The sequence below is a fragment of the Chiloscyllium plagiosum genome, unplaced genomic scaffold (genome assembly GCF_037043375.1).
Source record: "Chiloscyllium plagiosum isolate Xiang-an unplaced genomic scaffold, Cpla_swu_hap1 HiC_scaffold_3, whole genome shotgun sequence".
Classification (NCBI taxonomy): Eukaryota; Metazoa; Chordata; class Chondrichthyes; order Orectolobiformes; family Hemiscylliidae; genus Chiloscyllium; species Chiloscyllium plagiosum.
Genome location: NW_028270141.1, coordinates 30629954 through 30657209, shown reverse-complemented (window position 1 = coordinate 30657209; position 27256 = coordinate 30629954). Strand labels below are relative to the sequence as shown.

The 27256-nt window shown below is 43.2% G+C and overlaps 1 protein-coding gene across 1 annotated transcript; it reads right to left on the bottom strand.

Moving 5' to 3' along the window:
- Positions 1–412: 412 nt before the first annotated feature.
- Positions 413–22319, bottom strand: LOC122541942 (glutathione S-transferase alpha-4). The gene is made up of 7 exons (XM_087978331.1): positions 22274–22319; positions 19055–19157; positions 13588–13639; positions 12068–12200; positions 8400–8541; positions 3518–3649; positions 413–840 (listed from the first exon to the last, which is right to left on the bottom strand). The coding sequence occupies exons 2-7, from the start codon at positions 19136–19138 to the stop codon at positions 718–720; spliced, it is 666 nt and encodes a 221-aa protein (XP_087834457.1). The 5' UTR covers positions 19139–19157; positions 22274–22319; the 3' UTR covers positions 413–717.
- Between the last annotated feature and the right edge of the window lie 4937 nt (positions 22320–27256).

The window sequence follows — 27256 nt, the reverse complement described above, 5'->3', positions numbered from 1 at the left end:
GGAAGCCCAGTGGTTAGCACTGCACCTCTCAGTGCCAGGGATCCGGGATTGATTCCAGTCTCAAAGCGACTGTCTGTATGGTGTTCACATATTCTCTCCCTGCCTGCATGGGCTTCCTCTGGGTGCTCCGGTTTCCTCCCACCATCCAAAGATGTGCAGGTTAGGTGAATTGGCCATGCTAAATTGCCCATAATGTTCAGGGATGTGTAGGTTAGGTGTATTAGTCAGGGGAAATGTAGAGTTATGGAATAGAGGAATGGGTCAGGGTGGGATACTTTTCGGAGGGTCGGTGTGGACTTGTTGGGCCAAATGGCCTGTTTCCACACTGTAGGGATTCTATGGTATTCTCTGGTAAAATCCTTCAGTTAGAAAATGACACTGAACATTGCTAAATAATAGAAATGACAAAACACCATTTTCATACTTTGTTTATAGATTTTACTCCTGCCATTAAACAGCCATTTTTCAACATTTTAATCAGAAGTTCAGAAATGAAAGCATTAAATTTGTTTTTACAAGATAAACTTGGAATTATTCAGAGAATCAAAAATATTTATCAGCCATGAATGCAGATTGAAATCTAAAATGTTAAAATTATGATGATTTGACCTATATTTAGTGCAATATGATTATCAAATGCTTTGGAATTTAACTTAAAGACACTTTATCTTTAAAATTGGAATTCAGCTTTGAGATGTGCAGTTCATAACATTCCTCTCAAAATCTGAGAACTTCTTTTGCAACTTTAACGTAATGATCATCTGGTGGTGGCTTTCTGGGGCTGCCCGGTTGCAGGAACTTCTGAATTCTTGGGATATTGCTGATTTTCAACTTGAATTTCTGGAAATAAACATTGAAAGACTCTTATTAGGCTCAGCTACTCTTCAGCAGCACAAGCTGATCAGCAAGACGCATTACTGGCATCTCTCAAATAGACATTTGAATTGAAGGTGTGTGTGTGCATGTGCGTACATGAATATAAATATCCATGAGTACTTTCACAATACTAATATGCAATAATGTGATGAAGACGACCAAGGTTTCAACCCATTAAAACAAATAGGCAAGAGCTTTATATAATTCTTCAACAATATCACACTAACAAAGATAGGGAGAGAGAATAATGCTGGGTGTTCCAATTTTAAAAGAAAACTTCCATAATCTGACTTCATAACTTGCAGCTAAAATACTAGATTTATACAACATAAAGGCTTATGGTATTAAGGATACCATACACCAAAATATGAAATGTCCTGAATTTTAGTCATATCTCAATGTGATCATCTGAAAAGAAAAGATTTAACTCAATTATGCAACTTCAAAAGGCAAATAAATAGCACTGGTTGGTGATTCACTTTCACTTCTAGCTGATTGTGATGACATTTGTGTAACACTACCATGGTTTTGCCAATCTTGTTCCTTGTCAGTCCTTTGTGACACCTCCATATCTTATTTTCAGGTTCATTGGCTTTGTTCTGATTTTAAGGTTTTCCTGTCAGATTGTTTGTTTCGACCGCCTTCTAGTGGATTATCTTATTTTCACTGAAATTCATTTTTATAGATCAGAGTTCCAAAGTGGAGGGCAGACTATCAAACCTTCAAAGTGGAGTTGAGACCTCCAAAGTGTATAAAGTGCTGAAAGACTACAAGTACAAAGAGAAAGTCTGTCCCATAAGCAGATTAAATTCTCAGTAGTTATGACAAGGTGCGAGGGGACACAGATCCGTTTTGTTGACTCCCTCTCGGCCAACCGCAAGAAATATTGATTTTTTTTAACATTGCATTGAGCATGTAGCTATCATACTTCAATTAAACCTCATTAACTAGATCAAAAAGGAGAGTCAATTCCAAAGGTTCCTTGAGTAATAAAGAGTGCAGCTTTATTACCCAAACAAACATGATAACAAGCACACATACAGAGGCAGTTAATGAGCTTACAAAGAATGGGGAAGGGGGCGAGGGTATTCTCCTATAGACAGTTAAGACAGTCACAGGTTAAAGTTTTCTTATAATCTATGAGATGGAAGAATGAAACGAGTTGAGTCCAATTGTTTATCTTCTGCCTTATTTCCTCCATAATGATAAATCCACAGATGCCCTAGGGTCCTCAGTTGCTGTTACTTCAAATTGCTTTTCACCAACAATGTCTGAGCTTGGGGCTGAACTATGTCTTCCAGTCCTTGCTCACAAATCCATTTTCCTTTGCTCCCCTCTGCCACTCGGAAGCAGAGGGTGTAAATTCCCGGATCTGTATTGTTTTCTCAAGCTACATGCTCCAAGCTTCTGAAAAGCTGTGCATCAATCAGGAGTTGAGATCCGTGTCTTTTCACAACGATGTTAACTCCAGGGACAACTGACATTTGTTTACAGATGGGGTCTTTGAGCTTGACTCAAACCAGGCAGATTATTACAGCAACCATTTTAGGTGGATATTTGTCCTTGTTAAAAACACTTTTCAGGCCACAAAAATCTCGGGTATTAAAGTAGAATGATGGAAGTTGAATATTAATAGTCAATTTTCGCTACCGTCATAATAGTATTTACTGGCATATTTTTCCTAACACGGTTTCAGTCTATTGAAGTGTTACCGTGCGTTTTGTTTGCTTTTACTAGCAAGGTCCACAAAACTGTGAAACCCATGAACCCGAATTTCAGGTTCAAAACAAAAGTCAATATTGCAATAATTGAGTGATTAACATACGTTGATCGGCAGGCCAGTTGCCCTGAGGGGTTTACTTGCACACAACCGAACACATTACAATGAATTGCATAATTCAGTGGTTTGAAGCAGGCTTTCCAACAAGCTGATAATTTTCTCTGTTCTAATCCTGTGTCCAGTCCTGATCCTGTATGCTCCTGTAGGTTAAAAACTAGTCCTTTGCATTTAAATAAGGCAGGCAAGGTGAGCTCCCAGCCCCAAACCTCACTTTTACAATAGGTCTACTAAATTGGATTCTGACCTAAAGAGGTGCCGAAGGCAAGGAAGAGACTGTACTAACCTTAAAATGGTTAGACAGCCACTGGTATGGTACTGTGACAAAACCAAATCAAATGTTTATGAAAATTAGAATGGAAACATATCAAAATCCAACCAAAATATCAGCAGCATCCGGAGTGATGATGAACCCCAGCCCTGTGGTGCTCACAGGTCGCTAAAGGGTTCTGCTGTGCTAGTGGCCAAAGGACATGACTCTAAACTCTTTACTAATTGGAAGTTCAATGGAGCTTCCAGAGACAGTCTGAAGAATTCCAGTGAATACATGTTCACTCTTTCAGTTCCTGCATCAATAAAGCACTTAACAACATGTGCAAACTCAAGAAATCAAGACGCATATTCAAAAATATTAATTCTGCAGAGTAACCATATCAATCTGAACATATTTTATTTTACTCTGGAAAGCAGAATAAGTTTCACAGTCCTTTCTAACCTTAGGTTTTTTCACATTTAGTGCATTCATAGTCTTTCCGTCAAGTCCCTTTGTGATGAAAATTTTCTGACTGAATATGTAAAGCATACCTGCAGATAAGGGAACTCTGACAGAACTTGGGATGCGTTGTCTTCAATCATCAAGATAGCCTCAAGCAAGTGTAGATCAGCAACACTGAGCTGGTTACCAACCAGATATCCAGTTTGACTACTCTTGAGAACCTACAAGTTGAAAACAAATAAAGATTTTATATTAAACATGCAAATAAACTTGGATGCTGAGGAGCTTATTGTTGGACAGCTGACGAAGTTGTTCTGTAACAAACTAGGCAGGACTTCTTTGATATACTTTTCTAAGGAATACGAATTGGGTGAACACATCATTTGAGGAGAAAGTGAGGTCTGCAGATGCTGGAGATCAGAGCTGAAAATGTGTTGCTGGAAAAGCGCAGCAGGTCAGGCAGCATCCAGGGAACAGGAGAATCGACGTTTCGGGCATAAGCCCTTCTTCAGGAATGAGGAAAGTTTGTCCAGCAGGCTAAGATAAAAGGTAGGGAGGAGGGACTTGGGGGAGGGGCGTCGGAAATGTGATAGGTGGAAAGAGGTCAAGGTGAGGGTGATAGGTCAGACTGGGGTGGGGGCGGAGAGGTCGGGAAGAAGATTGCAGGTTAGGAAGGCGGTGCTGAATTCGATGGATTAGACTGAGACAAGGTGGGGGGAGGGGAAATGAGGAAACTGGTGAAATCCGAGTTCATCCCTTGTGGTTGGAGGGTTTCTAGGCGGAAGATGAGGCGCTCTTCCTCCAACTGTCGTTTTGTTGTGGTCTGGCGATGGAGGAGTCCAAAGACCTGCATATCCTTGGTGGAGTGGGAGGGGGAATTGAAATGTTGAGCCACAGGGTGGTTGGGTTGGTTGGTCCGGGTGTCCCAGAGGTGTTCTCTGAAACGCTCCGCAAGTAGCCGGCCTGTCTCCCCAATATAGAGGAGGCCACATCGGGTGCAGAGGATGCAATAGATGATGTGTGTGGAGGTGCAGGTGAATCTGTGGCGGAAATGGAAGTTTCCTTTGGGGCCTTGGAGGGAGGTGAGGGGGGAGGTGTGGGCGCAAGTCTTGCACCTCCTGCGGTTGCAGGGGAAGGTGCCGGGAGTGGAGGTTGGGTTGATGGGGGGTGTGGACCTGACGAGGGAGTCATGGAGGGAGTGGTCTTTATGGAATGCTGATAGGGGAATGCTCCTCTGCCCTTGAGCCCCGCCCCTCCAACCGCCACCAGGACAGAACCCCACTGATCCTCACCTACCACCCCACCAATCTCCATGTTCAGCGCATCATCCGCCGTCATTTCCGCCACCTCCAAACGGACACCACCACCAAGGATATATTTCCCTCCCCTCCCCTATCAGCATTCCGTAAAGGGATGAACTCGGATTTCACCAGTTTCCTCATTTCCCCTCCCCCCAACTTGTCTCAGTCTAATCCATCGAATTCAGCACCACCTTCCTAACCTGCAATCTTCTTCCCGACCTCTCCGCCCCCACCCCAGTCTGACCTATCACCCTCACCTTGACCTCTTTCCACCTATCACATTTCCGACGCCCCTCCCCCAAGTCCCTCCTCCCTACCTTTTATCTTAGCCTGCTGGACAAACTTTCCTCATTCCTGAAGAAGGGCTTCTGCCCGAAACGTCGATTCTCCTGTTCCCTGGATGCTGCCTGACCTGCTGCGCTTTTCCAGCAACACATTTTCAGCTCTGAACACATCATTTACCAAATGTAGACTTTTGATGTTGCAACTTTCCAGTTGTACCGTCCTCTCCACCAACCCGTCCATCGCAGAACTCCAGGGCTCCTATCAGTGAAGCCAGGTGCCAGCTTCCCTTTCTCAGCAATGTGACTGGCAATAATTTTGGAATGTTTGTTCCTGGCTTGCAGCATTTTGAACTAGTGTGCAGCTGGGATTTGGATAAAGCATTAATGGCGTTTTAAGCCAGGAATTCTGCTCAGCAGGAGGCACTTCTGCCACAGCAGGCACACAAACAACGAGAGCAGCACCGTGGAAGAATATTGTATCATTAATGATGTGTATAGTGGGACATTATGCAAGAAAAAAAAAATCACCAAGGTTCACAAAGGGAAACACAAAAATGACACCTGGCCATAATATAGGAGGATTCAGCCTGATATCTCTGCCTGTTCTGAAATCACAAATTGAACTTACCTGATGGCAACTATTTTGAGAGGGCTCAATGTCCATTCGCTTTTAAAATCATGCCCATGTTACAAAATCCATTTCCCAATTATCCTTGCAGACATGACACAACCATCATACCAACTAAAGCACTTTGTCTTGACAATGTGCATGCCTAAGTCTCTGTATTCTGCCACTTCACTACTGCTACCCATACATAACCACTACTGTTGTGGTTCTGTTCGCCGAGCTGGAAATTTTTGTTGCAAACGTTTCGTCCCCTGTCTAGGTGACATCCTCAGTGCTTGGGAGCCTCCTGTGAAGCGCTTCTGTGGTGTTTCCTCCGGCATTTATAGTGGCCTGTCACTGCCGCTTCCGGTTGTCAGTTTCAGCTGTCTGCTGTGGCTAGTTGATGTTCACGAAACGCCACGACCAGCTATCCTTAGTAGCCACACACACAGACGACAAGCAACATGAATTCGACTGGGACAACACTACCATTATAGGGCAAGCCAAACAAAGAACAGCCAGGGAATTCCTAGAAGCATGGCACTCATCCACAAACTCATCGACCTGGACCCAATATACCGGCCACTACAGCGGACAGCGGAAACTGACAATTCCTCTGCCTCCACCGTATCTGCTCCCAGGAGGATCAGTTCTACCATAGAACACACCAGATGGCCTCCTTCTTTAGAGACCGCAATTTCCCTTCCCACGTGGTTAAAGATGCCCTCCAACGCACCTCGTCCACATCCCGCACCTCCGCCCTCAGACCCCACCCCTCCAACCATAACAAGGACAGAACGCCCCTGGTGCTCACCTTCCAACCTACAAACCTCCGCATAAACCAAATCATCCACCGACATTACTGCCACCTCCAAAAAGACCCCACCACGAGGGATATATTTCCCTCCCCACCCCTTTCCGCCTTCCGCAAAGACCGTTCCCTCCGTGACTATCTGGTCAGGTCCACGCCCCCCTATGACCCACCCTCCCATTCTGGCACTTTCCCCTGCCACCGCAGGAACTGTAAAACCTGTGCCCACACCTCCTCCCTCACCTCTATCCAAGGCCCTAAAGGAGCCTTCCACATCCAAAGTTTTACCTGCACATCCACTAATATCATTTATTGTATCCGTTGCTCCCGATGTGGTCTCCTCTACATTGGGGAGACTGGGCGCCTCCTAGCAGAGCGCTTTAGGGAACATCTCCGGGACACCCGCACCAATCAACCAAACCGCCCCGTGGCCCAACATTTCAACTCCCCCTCCCACTCTGCCGAGGACATGGAGGTCCTGGGCCTCCTTCACCGCCGCTCCCTCGCCACCAGACGCCTGGAGGAAGAACGCCTCATCTTCCGCCTCGGAACGCTTCAACCCCAGGGCATCAATATGGACTTCAACAGCTTCCTCATTTCCCTTTCCCCCACCTCATCCTAGTTTCAAACTTCCAGCCCGCACTGTCCCCTTGACCTGTCTGGACTTGTCCGACCTGCCTAGCTCCTTTTCCACCTATCCACTCCACCCTCTCCTCCCTGACCTATCACCTTCATCTCCTCCCCCACTCACCTATTGTACTCTATGCTACTTTCTCCCCACCCCCACCCTCCTCTAGCTTATCTCCACGCTTCAGGCTCTCTGCCTTTATTCCTGATGAAGGGCTTTTGCCCGAAACGTCAATTTTGCTGCTTGTCGGATGCCTGAATTGCTGTGCTCTTCCAGCACCACTGATCCAGAATCTGGTTTCCAGCATCTGCAGTCATTGTTTTTACCTCAATCCAGAGGCCTGGCTGATTCTCTGAGCATATGGGTTTCAACCCACCATAGCAGACAATGTAACTTCAGTTAAAATCTAGAATTGAAGTTAGTTGCATAGCCTCAGTAATGATGAACATCAATTGATGTAAAAACACATTTGGTTCACTCATATCCTATAGCGAAGGAAATCTGCCTCCATACCTGGTCTGGCCTACATGTGATTCATTACACACACAATGGGATTTACTGCCCTTGGAAATTGCCTCATGGTCCACTCATTTCAAGGCCAATTAGGGTTTGCCAACAAATGCTGCGATTGCCAGTGATGTTCACATCCCAGGAAAGAACACAAAAAAGGCCGCAATTGCAGGCACCAGCCATCAGAGATCCCCCATAGATTTCAGGAGTCATAGGGATAGAAATCAGGACAGGGGGAGATAGGGAGCCAGGAGAGAACAGAATATTTCAGATGGTGGGAGAAGAGAGAGCTAGCACGGGGATGTGTGGAAGGGAAAAGTGGGGTGGGGTGGGGGAGTCTCACAACTCCTGGGCCCTCATTGTAGCCACTCTCATCCCACACCTCCTAGGTTTTCTTCGTTCCTCACTCAGAGATTCCCCATTCCCTGTCCTCTCTCCTTTCCTTACTCCCAGGGATTCCATGTCCCCTTTCCTCTCTCCCCAACACTGAACCGCAGCTCAAAAATTCCACATGCTTTCCTGCGCATGTGCAGAATTGTGTTTGACCATGATGTCCGCACATAAGGTCTATGTGATGATATACTGTGTTTGGAACTATGCATAAACACATTCCTAAATGAGCGTGCATGTACATGTACCCGAATGAGCGTGCACGTACATGTACCCGAATGAGCGTGCACGTACATGTACCCGAATGAGCATGCACGTATATGTTCCCGAACAAGTGTGCACGCATAATTATCTGTGTTGCAAACAGTGCCAAACAAAGAAGTCAAAATGAGATTAGGTTCATCTCGATTAACATTGTAGCTAGTGTAACACCGATGTACCTTTTCAAATGCTGGGAAATATCTATTTTTGGCCTTGTTATTTATCAGTGTTAGGTCACTGTCCTTTTGCTCTGAAGGAAGAAATGGATGACGCATCACAAGTGTCATCAGATCTCTGGCTCCCTCTGCATACATGTCAATTCTGTGATTAAAAAAAATGTACAAGTATGTAACCATAATTACTGAATTTTTTTGCCAGATTGTCTACTTTTATTTGCCATTAAACAAGATGATATTTTTTGTTACAGAGCATATGCTCCTGTGTTGATTTGTTTAAAATCGGTCCAGCTTTCCCAAACTTGCTTCAATGCACCCCAACTACAATATGGATAATCTTCAGAGATACACATTTCACTATTATAACAAACACTTTTTCAACAGTACAAGAGCAACTTTTTTTTTTACTCTCATTGACAATATTCTTGAATAACTTTGAGATTTCTTGTCAATAATGGTAGTTGAGAGAGTCAAGCCAACATTAGGCATTGAGTTTCACAGAATCATATAATCCCTATAGTACAGAAGAAGGCCATTTGATTCGTCAAGTCCACATTGCCCCTCCAAACAGCATCCTACACAGACTCATTCTTCCCCAATCTATCCCTGTAATCCTGCGTTCCCATGGCTAACCCAATGACTGTGCATATCCCTAGACACTACGGGCAATTCAGAATGGCCAATCCGCCTGACCTGCACACCTTCAGACTGTGGGAGGAAACCAGAACATCCAGAGGAAACTCACAGAGACATGGGGAGAACGTGCAAACGCACAGACAGTCAACGAAGGCTGATTCATTCATTTGGAAAAATAGAAACATCACTCCATTTTAGAAAAAAGAAGCTGTTGACTGGGGTAGAATGGCAAAAAAAATTGGATAATTAAGTTATTAAAAACAAGCGAATTAAAAATGTTCACAAATCTGTGGGAATTATTTTAAGGTGTATAGAACTCAATAGTGGTAAATTTATCTTAAACTCACAAAGGATATAAACTTTTATCTGGTCAGACTGTAATTAGAACACCATGCACATTCTGGTCACCATACTAAAGACATATAGAAGCAAGAGGGAAAATGCACAAAATATTTCTAAGTATTATCCCAGAACAAAGAGCTTACAACTAACAGACATGACAGGGTAGCCCTCCTGAAACTGTGTTGCTGGAAAAGCGCAGCAGGTCAGGCAGTATCCAAGGAACAGGAGAATCGACGTTTCGGGCATAAGCCTCCTGCCGCCTCCCAATCCTAGTTTTAATGAGGACATGCCAGGAGCAACACCCAAAACATGAGGTGAATTTACAAAACAGAATGCCTGACAATTAAACAGGTGAGGCAGCGTTCGGTAGAGAAAAGTGAAACAATAGACCAGATCAATTCACATCTTGTGAACGATGGGGTATAATCAACAACTAACAGGAGGAAATCTGTACCATTTATTGCCACAGGAGGGTATGGAAGCCAGGTCATTGAGTATATTTAAAACAGAGATAAACAGGTTCTTGATTACCAAGGGGATCAAAGGTTACAGGAAGAAAGCGAGAAAATAGGACTGAAAACCTTATCAGCCATGATTGAATGGCAGAGCAGACTCGATGGGCTGAATGGCCTAATTTCTGCTCCCATGTCTTATGGTCTTATAAAAAAGACCCAAAAACATCCTCAGTAAGTGAAAAAGAGAAGGCTGAATAATTTGTCATCTTCAACCGGAAGTGCCACTTGGATGATTTATCTTGACTTTGGCTTGAGGTCCCCAGCATTGCTAATGCCGGACTTTGGCCAATTTGATACACTTCATGTGATATCCAGAAATTGTTGACGACACTGCGTACAGTGAAGGCTACAGACTCTGACAATATCCCAGCTGTAGTATCAAAGACTTGCACTCCCCTAGCCAGGCTGTTCCAGCACAGCTACAACAGTGACATTTGTGCTGTGTTATTCTATGATTCAACAATTTAGGCCCAATTCTCAACAGGCCATACCTAATGTCAATAATGTGGCGACAGCTGGCAGGACTGAGTGATAGCACTAGGAACGATGGGTTGGGCAGATAATAGGAAACCCAGTGAAATCACCCATATCGTTCTACCCATGAGTTTCCCCTTTCGCAGCCCCCATGTGTCTTTTGATTGATAAATGCGGTCACTGTTATGAATACTCAGTGAAATAAACAATCAGTTTTGAGCTGCAGATAGAGAAGAACACCCCTTTCCTTTGTGAAAAGATAAACTTGACAAATGAAATTAGAAAGAACAAAACAGCTTCAGTCTTATGACCATCTTTTTTTCATGTGGTTCTTACAGGCAAGTGTAAATTTCCTCATCACAAAATGTTGCCAAGGAAGTAATTGTCATTGCTTTTCCAAGCTGAATACAATCACAAATTGCTGCAAACATACTTAAGGATAGAAAAACTGACAACATTAAATGAACATTAAGCAGAAATCAGATATTGATTTTTGTGTTGCAACAATGGTTTGTTATTTTGTCATTAGATATGAAAATTGAGGACAAATTGGTGAATTGGCACTCTTGCCAATTTTAATGTTGAAGAGGCCCACTTTTATGCACAGAAGCCTGCTATTCTTTCTGGTGCAAACAAAATTTTAAGCTGTACAGACAAATTGATGGAGTACATGTATGATGTTGCCATGTAGCTGCACAATGATTTGGTTAGGCTGCACCTTATCTAGATCTGATCACTGAGGAATGAGAAATCTACAAGTTCCAGAAGCAAAGGGCACAAAGAACTTTACGTCAAGTATGAGACGACAGACTGAGCAAGTGCGAAATCTGCAGCCTAAGAATAAGGAGAATGTGTGGAAACGTTAGAAAGAATAGATACAAATCGTGCTTGAAAAGATTACCACAGATCACAATTTCATGTTAAAGCACAACTGTGGGACAAGGGGTCAGGGTTTAAAAATGGGGACAAAATAAGCAAGCTTTGGAGTAATGCCTCAATGCACCTAACAAACATTGACCAATCATCACCTAGGTAGGAGGCAGAGACACATATTCTAGAGTAATTCATAAGACACTGCATTTCTAAACAAAGGCAGGGTTAAATATGTCAAATGACCAAATGAATCATAGAATCACAGAAACCTTAGTGTGGAAGCAGGCCCTTCAGCCCATCAAGTCCACACCAACCCTGTGGGGAGTATCCCACCGAGCCCAAACTTCCTATCCTATCCCTGTAATCTGCACCTACCATGGACAATCCACTTAACTTACACATCTTTGGAATGTGGGAAGAAGCTGGTACACCCGAAGGAAACCCATGCCAACACAGGGAGAATGTGCAAACTCCACACTGATAGCCTGCCACATTAGTCCTCACATTTTGTGCTGATCTGTTTTACTAATTCTTTCTTTGTAAAGATTAGCACTGTTCAAATCATATTTTGCCTCAAAGACTGGTCAATTATTTCCGAATTGTCCATTCAACTTCTTTAACTGTAACACCGTACCTGACCAATTTCTTCATTACAACATTATTCTTAAAGCCAGTATCTCGACTAATGCAGCACTCCCTCAGTATTGAGCAGGTAATTGGCCTAGACTAAATATGCAAATCCTTGATTGCTGGAGTAAGATTAATGGTACAGTTTTCACTTTTAACAACATAAATTTTTCAAATCAGAAGACTTATCCAAATGTGACATACAGCGCTCTTTCCTTGATATCTTTTCCATAAAGATTGTATTTTGCTGCAACATAGTTCAGAATAGCATTGGTCTGGACTAACTTCATTCCATCAATTTCGACCATAGGTACCTGCTCATATAGGAGAGCTCCATCTGTTGTGGAAAACAAAACCAAATATAGTCTCAGGCATGATCAAGAAAATCATAAATATTCAAAAATAATGCATTGCAGGTAAAGAAATAATTTTAATTTAAAAAGGTAGTCAAATTAGAAAAAAAAAACAGGTAAAATACAGCAAATTTAAAATCTGAAATATGATTAGATTAGATTACTTACAGTGTGGAAACAGGCCCTTCGGCCCAACAAGTCCACACCGACCCGCCGAAGCGTAACCCACCCATACCCCTACATTTACCCCTTTACCTAATACTACGGGCAATTTTAGCATGGCCAATTCACCTGACTTGCACATCTTTGGACTGTGGGAGGAAAACGGAGGACCCGGAGGAAACACACGCAGACACGGGGAGAACGTGCAAACTCCACACAGTCAGTCGCCTGAGTCGGGAATTGAACCCGGGTCTCTGGCGCTGCGAGGCAGCAGTGCTAACCACTGTGCCACCGTGCCGCCCACTGCCACCGTGCCGCCCACACGGTGCATAGCCTCTCCTGATATCAAAATGATTTTCATCTGAACCTAAAGACAGATGCCCAAGCATCCCTCAAAATTGATCCATCTAAACTAAAACTTCCTCCACCAACCTCACCAGATTGTGAACAAGACTATGGAACTGTTTTCCTAGATTTCCCTCGGCTCGTGTGTTGTTTTCTTTACATGTTTGCTTGTCTGAGTGTAAAGGGAACTTTATAAAGGGCTTGGAGTTTTAATTCAAAGTGCTTATTTAATTTAGTTGAGTTGTTTTCCTGAACCTAGAATCCAGGACTATATGCGGAGGGTCGCACTAAATCCTGGAGCAGCAGCTGCCAAGGCGCAGTGGGGAAAAAATATTGTCTGAGGCCTTCCTATTGAAGCTAAATGGGGCTCCATTCAGTTAGTCGATCCTCTGAGTGCATCAAGTATATGTAAATATTAGTATTGTATCTGTAAGAGAGATCTTTGGTTTTTCAGATACAGTCAAAGTCAAATGTTTTGTTTGTCTACTTGCTATGCAACTACAGAATTGAAGTGCTTTTGTGACCACATATGTATGTACACAGATATTTTATGAATAAAGTATATTTTTAAAATAGAAAAAGACATGTAATGAAGCGTGCTTCTTGTTAAGTAGAAAAATCAGCTCCTTGCTTTCTACTAATCTGGGCGTGAAAATCAGGTAGCTTGACGATTCCTACCTTTTTTTAAAGACGTTTTTAACTTATGTGATGACTCTGGGGAAAGCAAGCCCTACCTTCCATCAGGCTACCCCACTGAGTGGTGACAAATCCCACTCCTAAACTGGCATGCTTTGAACCCATTTTATGCCCAAATAGACAGACAATATTCCAATTTCGAACCCACTTTTAATATATACTACCTACCTTTCAGTAGCTTTTCATACTGATCCCTGGTCTCAAGGTATTCTTCCTCAAACTGAAATAAATAATTAGTACAAGATGCTTGATAAAATATTTCAAACATGCAGATTTATTTTTGCAACGCTGTTCAATGTTTCTTTTCTGAGTTGAATGGACGTACAGTCAGTAGAATGAGTTTTATATCCAAACATCAAAAACTGACAGCTTTCACTGTCACATCTTTGTTGAAAGGTTAGTTTGAAATACTGGAACTGCATAAAATATAACCTAATTAGAAGATTCTTCCATTGTTAATCAATTCATTGTGAGATCATCTAATACTCATCACAACCAATTTTTCTTTCTGTTGATTCCCATTGAATGAAAGATCAGCACAGATTTATAACAGGCAGTCATCCAGTTAGGTAATTTGACTTTTTCATTCTTAGTGCCAAAGTTAGAACTAACCTCATACCTCAGCTACCATTCAAACAATGTTGAAATGCACCACATGTCACATTCTTTCAAAGGTTTCCTGACTTTGGAAGAAAGAAATTGGCACACAAGTTAAAGTAAATGTGATAAGCAAAGTCCCTCATGCCTTCAAGTGATCTCTTACCTCCATGAGAAGAAAGCTCTTTGAAATCTGAAAGTCCATCTTCGGAGTTTCCCTCATTTTTTTTTGTAACTGCACAACTGAACACCTACAGGGGTCAATATTAACTACCTCAACCTGGCATAACTGGTGTAAAACAGCCTGAAACAGCATTGTGTAAAGTGATATCAACTCATACGGCATGGAAACAGACCCTACAGTCCAACAAGTCCATGCCGAACAGAATCCCAAACTAAACTAGGCCCACCTGACTGCTCCTGATCCATATCCCTCCAAACCTTTCTTATTCATGTATCCAAATGTCTTTTAAACACTGTAATTGTGCGCACACCAACCATTTCCTGAGGAAGTTCATTCCACACGTGAACCACCCTCTGTGCAAAAAAATCTCCCCCTCATGTCTTTTAAATCGCTCTCTTCTCACTCATTCATGCGAGTGGCAAATCACCACTGAGGGAGAACATGTCAGAATGCAGCATCCGCAGACAATGGATATAGCACAGGGGATTGAATGAAGGGCAGTTACTTTTCAGACGGGACATGTACACATTGGCATTTACAGAATTACTTTAGTGCTTTGACGCTTTTCAATACTTATTGACAAAGTGGGTTGGCTATTCACAGCATAATTTTAAAGTCTGCAGCTGAAAGAGAACTCAAAAATATAGTCACGCCTGGCCAAAACAAGCTTCAAGAAGACTTAACAGGTGGCTAAAATACAGTCCAGTTAAGTGAAATCTCGTGCAGGCAAGTGTGAAGCGATACGTTGTAGGAGGAGGAATGAAGAGAGGTAAGGTAAACTATGTGATATAATTTCAAAGATGGAGGCTTCTCCAGGCATGTACCCAAATCTCTGAAGAAGCAGTACAGATTGGGAAGACTGTTCAGAGAATAGAAAGGATTCTTGACTTTATTAATAAAAGAAAAGAATACAAAAGCAAGAGTATTATGGTTAATCTTTACAAAACACTTGTTAGGCCTCAGCAGGAGAACTGTGCTTTGTTCTAGGCACCACACTTTACATAGAATATCAAGATATAGAAAGGTACAGAAGAGATTTATTAGAATTGCACACTGGTTAAGGATTTATCCTTCATCTCTTGCCCTATTCAAACTTCCTAAAGGGCTCACAATGTCAGCACCCCATAAGAGGTGCATGTGGGGTCATGACCCAAGGAGTCCAGACCCCATTCTTGAACATTTGCTTTACTTTCAGGCTGCTACAGAAATGAAATCTTGCCTGAAAGCTAATAGCTAACTATTTAAGTTAACTAGTTCACTACTTAAAATGCACAATACAAATGTTTGCTACAAAATACATGTGGGAGAAAGTGAGGACTGCAGATACTGGAGCTCAGAGTCGGGAGTGCAGTGCTGGAAACGCACGGCAGGTCAGGCAGCATCCGAGGAGCAGGAGAATTGAAGTTTCGGGCATAAGTCCTTCAATAGGATGCTGCCTGACCTGCTGTGCATTTCCAGGACTACACTCCCAACTACAAAATAAATGTTAAAACAATACACTACAGAAGTTTAAGAAAAGGGAGATAACAAAACATATCCAATTCTATGTATACCACTAAAGTAATACAGATTGTACTTGAGTTTTTAAATGACCTAATGTATACAATAGGATTTGTTGTAATTATAGGAGAAAGTGAGGTCTGCAGATGCTGGAGATCAGAGCTGAAAATGTGTTGCTGGAAAAGCGCAGCAGGTCAGGCAGCATCCAGGGAACAGGAGAATCGACGTTTTGGGCATAAGCCCTTCTTCAGGAATGAGGAAAGTTTGTCCAGCAGGCTAAGATAAAAGGTAGGGAGGAGGGACTTGGGGGAGGGGCGTCGGAAATGCGATAGGTGGAAAGAGGTCAAGGTGAGGGTGATAGGTCAGACTGGGGTGGGGGCAGAGAGGTCAGGAAGAAGATTGCAGGTTAGGAAGGCGGTGCTGAGTTCGATGGATTTGACTGAGACAAGGTGGGGGGAGGGGAAATGAGAAAACTGGTGAAATCCGAGTTCATCCCTTGTGGTTGGAGGGTTCCTAGGCGGAAAATGAGGCGCTCTTCGCCGGGGAAGCGAAAATCATGGAGGACGTGGAGGGCATGGGTGGTGCCTTTCGTTTGGAGGAAGTGGGAGGATTGGAAAGAGAAGTTGTTCAGGGTGACCTTTCCCCAGGACAAAACCCCACTCATCTTCACCTACCACCCCATCAATCTCCATGTACAGCGCATCATCCGCCATCATTTCCGCCAGCTCCAAACGGACCCCACCACCAAGGATATATTTCCCTCCCCTCCCCTATCAGCATTCCGTAAAGACCACTCCCTCCGTGACTCCCTCGTCAGATCCACACCCCCCACCAATCCAACCCCCACTCCCGGCACCTTCCCCTGCAACCGCAGGAGGTGCAAGACTTGCGCCCACACCTCCCCCCTCACCTCCCTCCAAGGCCCCAAAGGAAACTTCCATATCCGCCACAGATTCACCTGCACCTCCACACACATCATCTATTGCATCCTCTGCACCCGATGTGGCCTCCTCTATATTGGGGAGACAGGCCGCCTACTTGTGGAGCATTTCAGAGAACACCTCTGGGACACCCGGACCAACCAACCCAACTACCCTGTGGCCCAACACTTCAACTCCCCCTCCCACTCCACCAAGGATATGCAGGTCTTTGGACTCCTCCATCGCCAGACCACAACAACACGACGGTTGGAGGAAGAGTACCTCATCTTCCGCCTAGGAACCCTCCAACCACAAGGGATGAACTCGGATTTCACCAGTTTCCTCATTTCCCCTCCCCCCACCTTGTCTCAGTCAAATCCATCGAATTCAGCACCGCCTTCCTAACCTGCAATCTTCTTCCTGACCTCTCCGCCCCTACCCCAGTCTGACCTATCACCCTCACCTTGACCTCTTTCCACCTATCGCATTTCCGACGCCCCTCCCCCAAGTCCCTCCTCCCTATCTTTTATCTTAGCCTGCTGGACAAACTTTCCTCATTCCTGAAGAAGGGCTTATGCCCGAAACGTCGATTCTCCTGTTCCCTGGATGCTGCCTGACCTGCTGCGCTTTTCCAGCAACACATTTTCAGCTTTGTTGTAATTATATGCAGCTAAATACAACCTGCCAATAGAGGCAGGCCCAGGGCAGAGCAAACTGCGTGATTGCGTAAGGAGACTCTTTTGAACTGCAACTAAGTTTTGACAGGGACACCGAAACAAGGCAGAATAGACTGGCAGATGACACCCTTGCTTTAATGCCTTTGTGGGTGGAGGTCCAATTCATCAAGCTAATACCCCCTCAGGCATGTGCTGTGATCTCTGCCACCCATTTCATTCTACTAACTTATGAACAATTCTAGTCATAGTTAATACAAGTAAGACTGCATTCAGTGATTTCATCAAATATTTACTCACCATAACTGATTTAGTTCAAAGTGCAGAATGAAGGGCATTCAGAATCTTTTGCAATCTCAATGTGGGTTTGAATCTTACGGAGTTAAACTTTAATTTACCCCAATAAGACTTTGTGGTGTCAACATGTTTGTGAACTGCCTTTATTCTGAACTTGGAACTGAACACAATAGAGACAGACTGTACTTATCAGGAGTGCCATGATCAGGAAGTCTTTTACAAAGAAATTGAAATTAACTCATTGTTTCTGCAACATGGGTGTAATTGGATACCAAATAGTTGGAAGAATTGTGGCTGATGTGTCTCTTTGCTATTTTAGAAACCTGGAGACAGATAACTCAGCACAAATTCCCAATACATGGCTTGGCCCACATATCAGACATTGTAATTAACTTTTAAAAGTGTTGAAATGGATCTTAACCTTTACTTTCTTCACTTTATTTTCATGTAGGTGACAGATACAAATACTAACATCTAGTACAATTCACAAAGTCAATGGAAAGAAAGACATTTTAAGACAGTATCCAGCCAATGACGTTGCAATGTAATATAGGAAAAGCACAACCAATTTGTACATTGCAAGTTCCCATTAACATGAAGAGGTCTGTGCAGAATTATGACCCAAAGCATTCCTGACCCACAAAAGTGCCACACAAAAACAATGCATGGTCAGGAAGGCACTGAAATTTGAAATGAGTGGAAAACATTTCAATATTTTGTGATTTCCTACCTTCTATTAACAGATAAAAACTCAGCCCCATCTGTGCGACAGCCATACTGAAGAAATGATAATCACTGCAAATGTACTTACCCTCTTGATCCATTGTGAATGACTGGAAACAACACAGTATAATGTATTAACTTTCAGACTTGTAACTCCTTAAATGTCAGCTGTAATTAATAGAAACCAGCATTCAAGAGTAACTGTTTAGGGCCCCTCTTGTGTTACAGTGGCAGTGTCCCAGTCCCTGAACCAAAAGACATAGACTTAATTCCCACCCATGCCAGAGATGTGTAATTACATCTCAGAACAGGTTGATTAGAAAAGTAAGTTCAACAAAGAAAAGAGTAAATATTTTCTAACTGGGGTCCTTGATTGTGGAGGATGAGATGGTGAAGGAGAATGTAGTTTTGGTTTGTGTTAGCACATTACAGCCATATATACGGATAACAATGTTTGTCCTATGATAACATTACTTTAAAGGTATCAGTTTTGGAAGAGAACTACCTGCAAATGGTTCAACAGACAGAAAGACTTTAAAATCTCTAACGTGGAGCTGTAACTTGGAGGTATGCTCATTATAGTATACCGAGTCCTCTACTCACTCATAGCTTCTTAGTTTTGATGGTTATGAATGAGTAACTTTATATACACTTTGAGTCTGATAACATATATATATTCTTAAGCTGAGCGATTAACTGCGATACAATGCATAAAACAGTTAATTCTTCTTATACACAACCTCAACACCAGCAGCTGCCAAAAGCCAGCGAATTGATTCCATTTTCCCTCTTCCATTAAAATAATGAAGCTTGGGCTTGGACATCCTGTGCTGGTTTACTTTCCTAGAATGAAGGAGAGGAGAAAAAAGTAATGTGAAATCAGCTCTGTGATCCATTCCTCCCATATCAGCTTCCTCAACACAATAATGGGGCAGAAATCTGCAGCTGATGAGCTGATGCAAGTCTAGATTATGGATGCCAAAAGTTATTTAACTGTTGGGACCGAGGGCTATAGTTAAATCAACACTGACAGAAGCATTCTGTGCAGTGCACACGAGATCACAAGAGTAGAAAAAATGCATCTTTTATTGGCACGAGAATTGGAAGATAAATGCAAATTAGTTAATTCTTTCAATTAGAATTAATGACACTGCCACTAAATATAGCTTACTTTTATTCATCAAAATTACATTCTATTGTTTATGATTTTGCATCTATTTCTAAAGAAAAAATAATAAAAGCTTGTCAAAAGTGTACTTAGAGCAATTTTACATTTAGCATACTTTATTACCACTCTCTGATTTGAAGAGACAGGTGACCACTGAGAAAAACTGGTCGAAATTTCATCCAGCAGCTCTATGGTTTAGCTTATTTTTTATCTTTCACAACAGCATTTAAATTACACAATGGTTAGTTACAGAAGGAGCCTTTTGGATCTCTACCCATATCTTGGTAGCTCACTACAACAAAATCTCAGATAGACCAATACTCATCCCAGCTATTTGTATTCAGGTCCACAAAAGGTGTGCTGTTGTCATCTGACAAACTGATCTCTACAATTCGGAGGCTGAGTGACAGTTCTGGGACACCTCCTCCAACCTCCCTCCACCATTGAACATCAGGATATTGTGTCCACTACAGTCAGTAATATCATTTTACCTGGCGATCTTTCCTCTGACAGCCTCCAAGTTTATAGCCCCCAACCCTGCATAGCCCCTTTATAGTTTCTTCTTAAACTCCACAAACAGGTGTTTCTGTGCCATGGAACTTATCGCTTCCTATCTTGACCTGATAATTTCTCGGCTTGTACAGTCCCAATCCACTTTCATCCATGATTTCTCTGATGTTTTACGTCATTTTCAGAATTTCCAGTTTGTGGCTACCACCTCTTGACCATCAATGTCCACCACCACTGCCCCCAACACAGCCCTGACCCCCACCCACCACCCTCACCCATAATTCCTCACCAGCCCCACACACAACCCCATTCTACACCCACTCACCACTCCCATAAACCCCTACCACCTCCAGCCACAAAGCACCACCACCCCCACCACCCCACCCACAAACCCCCACCACCCCACCCACAACCTTCAACCACCACTCCCATAGCCCCCTTCTGCCCCAAACTCCCACCACGCCCAGAGCCCCCTCCCACCCCCAACCCCCACCTATAAACCCCCACCACCCCCAGAGCCTCTTCCCACCCCCAATGCCCACAAACCCCCACCATCCCCACAGCCCCCTTCTATCCTCACCCACAAACCCCCACCATCCCCAGAAGCCCCTACCACCCACAAATCCCCACCATCCCCAGAGCCCCCTTCCACCCTCACTCACAAACACCCACCATCCCCAGAGACCCCTTCCACCCCCACCCACAAACCCCCACCATCCCCAGAGGCCCCTTCCACCCCCACCCACAAACCCCCCCCATCCCAGAGCCCCTTTCCACCCCCACCATCAACCCACCACTCTCCACAACCCCTTCCCACCCCAACCCCCACTCCCACCTTGGTTCACTCCTCCATTCCTAATACCTCCACACACTCCCAATGCACCCATCCACGCATTTGCAGAAGGTGTAAAACCAGCCCATTTACCTCCCTACACCTCACTGTCCCAGACTTATCTTCCAGGCGAAGCTGCGATCTACTTGTATTTCACTCAGACTAGCCTACAGCATTCACCATGTTGTCTCCGCTACACTGGCAAGATGAAGTGCAGACTGTGACTGCTTTGTGGAACACCTACGTTCTTTCTGTAAATTTGACTCTGTGCTTCCAGTTGCCTTCCATTTCAGCGCACCACCATAGTCCCTGTCCAACATCTCTGTCTCAGGCCTACTATTGTGCTCCAGTGAAGCTCAGCACAAGCTGGAAGAACAGCATCTCATGTTCCCCAAGGACCCTGCTGCCTTCTAAACTCAGTATTAAGTTCAATGACTTTAAACCTAAACATAATCTTCAATGACCTTTACCCACCTTTGCGTCCCAGGTTACTTTCAAACCAGCCAATTTTGTCCTACTTATGACTCCCATTATCAGCTTTCTCTCCACTTCCTCCCATTCCCAATTCAGCTTACCATTATCCATCACTTCATCTGCTTAGCTGTCATTTCTGGGCTCCATCTCCACCAATCGTTAACTCCTTTCCACCCACCTCAAAATGCTATCTTCAGTATGTATACCACCCTTTCCGTGCTACTATTAGTTCTGGAGGAGCGTCACTGGATTTGAAACATTAACTTTGCTTTCTCTGAACAGGTGGTGCCGGATCTGCTGAGTCGATGCTGCAATTTCAGTTTTTATTCGAGCCATTTCCTTGTAGCCCTATAAATAGTTTCTCAGGCGTCTGCCCGTATGATCAGCTTGCCTGTGCCCTCTTGAATCCATATCTTTCACATAGTTGATTTTACTTCTCATTTTCGTCATTTGGAAATCTTGAAGTTGTGTCCAATATATCCAAGTCTATTTTACTAATACAAATCAGGAAAAACTGATCCTAGGACCGATTCCAGGGAACCCCATGTTCCTTCTTTCAACCCAAAAATCAACAGTTGGTCACTATTCTGTCTCCTGTCATTTGGCCAACTTTTTAATTTCTTTTCCTAAGAATTTGTTCTCAAGGATCTGTACCTAGTTTTGAACAGTCACAAATAGTCAAAAATTAAAATACAGCTGGCGTTGCTAAAAATCGGAACAATGCAGAAATTATTGAGCAGGTCTGGATAAACGATAAATGATATGTTTATTTCAAGAAACACATTGACTCGCATATGTCAGCGTTCCTTGCAAATCTACAGAAGTTGTCTTTCAACATTTTCTCTGAACTAACGAAAGCAAAATTAAGGGAGAATTAAACTGAGAAACTTAACCCAAAAAGTCAGGAACAATGGAAGATAAATGTACAAAGACAAAACCAAAGTCTGAGCTTGTATAATTGAAAACATACAGTACCTACGTTCGGACAAACCTCACTCACCACCTCCAATACTTGGGATGCTCGTAGCAATATTGGCTACAAGTGTTGCAAGGTGCAATCGCAGGAGGAGGGCTCGGTTTCACCAATAGAAACGCAAGTGATTTGCATATTTGCAAAGACCGATGGGAAACGAATTCTTCACCATGACTAAGAAGTAGAACAGATCTCAGAGGTTTATATAGTAAACTGCATCCCAAGTTCGATGGGTGTGAGGGCGATCTGGCTGCGACATCTGTCACCCCATTGATCGCTAGGGTTGATTCGGCTGATCTGGCTGGCTAGGCGGGTGTCCCCCTTCCCTCACAGCTCCATGTGCGTCCCTCCCGAAGCTCAGCGCTCGGTCGCAGAGGATGACCCCCTAGAAGAGGGACCGCTCCGCCGGTCTAGGGTATATGACGTAGCTACACTCCCCTGCTAGGCCAAACCTCCAAGACGATTTGTAGGATGACGTAGGGAAGTCAAGCTCCAAGACTTCAGACACATCCAAATCAGGCACTGCACGTGGCAGTCTGCCGTTCTTTTGTCAGGGTACTGACCATTTTTCTTTTTTCACATCCATTTTACCATCTTTTGCGGCACAATAATCCCGAAAATACCTATTGAAGGTATTTCGGCTTTTGCCCGAAACGTCGATTTTCCTGCCCTTCGGATGCTGCCTGATCTGCTGTGCTTTTCCAGCACCACTCTAATCTAGTCTACCTATTTCAAAGTCAACATTTTGCCTTTTGCGAAGACACCCAAATAAGGAGAAATTAATAACAATAGTTCACAAATTCTGGCCAAACCTACCTGATAAATAATTCATTACAGATTCGAAGTAATCGTGTTTTGTAATCCTTTCTAATTTTATGCACTTGGTTTCGCTTTTCATCTCGCAACTCACAATAAAATAATTATTTTGTATCAGGAACAATTATTCCTTTCTAGTATAAAAACACTGCTCAGAACGTATTGATTGTAGAGAACAGTTATGCATTTACGGTTTCATATAAAAATACATTTGCATGCAGGAAAGGACAACTAATGACCAAGCTAAGTTCTCTGGAAGCACTCATTACGAAATTCATCAATTTGTCTTTAAGGGCTTCCCAAATGGTTTGCCACTGACACATGTAAAGATCACCAACTACCGGAACTTTAAGGGCATTTAACTTGTCATTGGATAGGCATATGGACAAGAATGGAATAGTGTAGGTTAGATGTGCTTCGGATTGGTTTCACAGGTCAGTGCAATATCGAGAGCCAAAGGGCCTGTACTGCGCTGTAACGTTCCATGTTCTACGATCCCATCTACCTCATTCAGTGCCCTATTCCACATAATATCTGTGCCGATCGGATGTAAGGGAGGTTAGAATAGATCGCAAGCTTGGTCTTTGCACCCTTAGGAGCAACTCATTCTGTACAGATCCTTGGTATCACCTAATTCTCACTATGGCAACAGTAGTCAATAGCATGTGATTACACCCAGATAAACAGCTTTGAGAAGTGGGTCATACTAGGTTAGGGTAGCCATTAGGTCTTCAACCTTTTCTAACTTAAAGATTTGTCCGCATGTAAAGACTAATTCCAGCAGATCAGCTGGATGAGACCAATCTAAAGTTTACCAGCCTTGGAGATTCGTCAGCACCATGAGACACAGGAAGCTCAATAATGACAAAGAAGACATCCTGGTCACCCAGGTCATAGGAACATAGAAATTAGGAGCAGGAGTAAGCAATTCATTTAACATGACCATGGCTGATCTTATTCTGATCTCAACTCCACTTTCCTGCCTACTTCCCATAGCTTTTTATCTCACTTTCCATCAGAAACATATCTATTGTTTCTTGAATTTGTTTTTTGGTTCTACCCCCCCCCCCCCCCCCCCCCCCCCCCCCCAACCCCACTGCACTTTGGGACAGAGGGTTCCACAGAGTCGACAACCCTCTGAGAGAAATAGTTTCTCCTCATCTCAGTTTTGAAACTATCTCTTCTCATTCCATATCAATGCCTTCTTGTTCAAGACTGCCACACAAGAAGAAACATCTGTTCAACATCCACCTTATCAATCTCCTTTAGCATTTTATATATCTCAGTCAGAATCACCCCCTTCACTCTTCTGAACACCAGGGAGTACAAACCCAACTGATTTGACCACTCTTCTTATGAGAGCCCTTTCATCCCTGGATCTCTCTGAATCTGTCATCTTAAGTCAGCTAAACTTGACTTGCCAAGGCAGGTAAAGATGAGAGGCTGAGGCTGAGAATGTGCAACTCTCCCTCACTATAATCCAGTTCCACACAAGAAATGTTCACAGCTTTTTCTCATCTGTCATTCGCCATCTGTTTGTCACAAGTCCTGTGGTAATGAATGAACGATATAAGCAGCAAGTGTGGATTTACTGGGGGCTTGAAGGCTGAACAACATCTTTAATGCCACTTTGCACACCAAAACCTCTGAAATGCTTCTGTTTCCTTTTTCGTTCAGGATCCCTTTCACTGTGGTAGACAATTCCTGAACAGCTTTCTTGTGCCTCTGCCCTCAACCCTTTCACATGAACTTGTTTGGGTCATCTTTGTCTCCAACTTCCATGTTTGAAAAAGTCTTATTCCAGCCATCCAGCAACATCTCAATCAGACATTCTTTTTACTGTAACACTTGACAAAGTAATACTTTGCAATTCACCTCCTACTACATTATTGTTCAATGCTTTGTGTGAGACAGTGATTCACACTTTTCAAACTTGTACACTCCCTGTTAATCATTACAATTGTAGTTTAAAAGAGTTTTCTGTATATCTGCTACACTGCGATATCAACCATTTGTCACTGCAATTGTCATATCAATCTGGTCTCTAATTTGTCCTTTATATCGTTTCCAGAAAAAGCACCTAATCTTTCTGTTGACTGCCTCTTTTTCATTTATTCTTGGCATATGACTGGCTAATTCAGCATTTATCATGAATCCATGATTGCCCTTGAAAAAGTAACAGTGAGTCACCTTGTTGAACCGTGTGCTGTACATTCACCCACAGTGCTGTTAGAGAGGAAGGTTGAGGACTTGGATCTAGTGACAGTGAAAAGATGTAGTATAGTTAATAGTATTGTACCAAATTAGGATGGTGTTTAATTAAGAGAGGAGTGTGCAGCTTTTTGGCCCCCACTTTCACTTGCTCAGAGTGCACTGGGCCACTGCTCCTTTCTTTGTCTTGACTCTTTTGTTTTAGGAGTCTGAAAGGGTTACTGCTGATGAGTTCATTCAACATTGTCATATGTGGTAATGTAGGGAGAACAATTTTCAACCTTGAAGGGGTAAGGGCAAACATCAACGCCTCCCTCTTAGCCTTGTAACAAAAAAATCTAGGAGCAGGAGTAGGCCACTTCACCCTTCACCTCTGCCATTCAATATGATTGTGGCTACTCCTCTATCTCAATGTCATATTCCTGCTTTCTCTCTATATTCCTTGATGACCAAATCTACATGCAATACCCCAGATGTGGTCTCACAAAGGCCCCAATCCTCTTGCATTGAAGGCCAACATGTGATTTGCCTTTCTAATTTCTAAATGCAACTAACTGTTTTCATTGACTGGTGTACAAGGACCCTCAGATCGCCTTTGCACATCTACACTTTCCAATATGTCACCATTTAAATAAAGCTCTTCCTTTCTGTTTTTTACACACAAGTGTATAACTTTACATTTAGCCATTTTGTGCTGCAGCTGCCAAATGTTTTCCCAGATATTCATTTCTCCAGCCTCCTTGCATCCTCCTCACAACTCACAATCCCACCTAATGTTATGTCACCACCAAACTTGTAAATCTTGACCTCCAGTGGCTCGCAATTATTACCAACACTTCAATTTTAAAATTCACATCCTAATTTCCAAATTCTAAAATGTCCTCTTCCTTTCTTTGTAGCTTCCTCCAGTCCTACAATACTCCAAGGTAATTGCACTCCTCCCAATCTGGTCACGAAGTATTTCTGATTTTGATGGCTCTATCAATGTTAGCCATGCCTTCAACTATTGAGATCCTATGCTCTGTGATTCCTTCTATTAACTACTCTTCCTCGTTTCCTTCTTGAAGACACATGTTAAGGCCTACTCCTTTGACATTATCTGTCCTCTTATCACCCTACTTACTTTAGTGTTAGACTTTTCTTTCTCTCTTTTCTCTTGTTTCACTCTAGTGAAGCACCTTGGTCAGCTTAACTAAGTGAAGAGCTATACAAATAAAATTTGTTGTTGTTGCTTGCATTGCACATTTCGTCACCTCAGGATATCTCAAAGCACTGTACATTCAATATGGATTTTTGAAGTATTAATAAAGTAGCCATGAAGAGGAGGAGCCGGTGTTGGACTGGGGTGGACAAAGTTAAAAAGCACAAAACACCACAAAAAGCACTGATTAACATTTATGGCAACTTCTCGACTCATTCATTTGCTGGGATCTGTGGAGCAGGACGAGACATGCTCACATTTCTTCTTCCAGAAGGTGCACAAACAGAGCTCTGTGCTCAGCAGCCTGAAGGAAGAAGATGGCTCGATAACGTCATCTCAGGCTGACGTCATGAGGATCAGCAAATCCTTCTATGCCAGTCTGTATGACCCGAAGCCAACTGACAACATGGCCTCCCAGTTGTTTCTGTCCTCTATCACGGAAGTCTTAGACGACAGAACACGGGAGAGGCTGGACCAGCCACTATCTCTGGATGAGCTGACCAAGGCCCTCGAGTCCTTCGAAAAGAATAAAACTCCCGGAAGCGACAGCTTAGCAGTCGAGTGCCATTCTGCTCTGTGGGACATGATTGGCCAGGACCTGCTGGAAGTATATGTCAGTATGCTTCTGGCAGATACCACAAGGAAAGGCATCATCACCCTTATCTACAAGCGGAATGGGGAGAGGGAGGAAATCAGAAATTGGCAACCAATCTCACTGCTAAATGTAGATTACAAAATCTTTTCAAACGTCATCGCC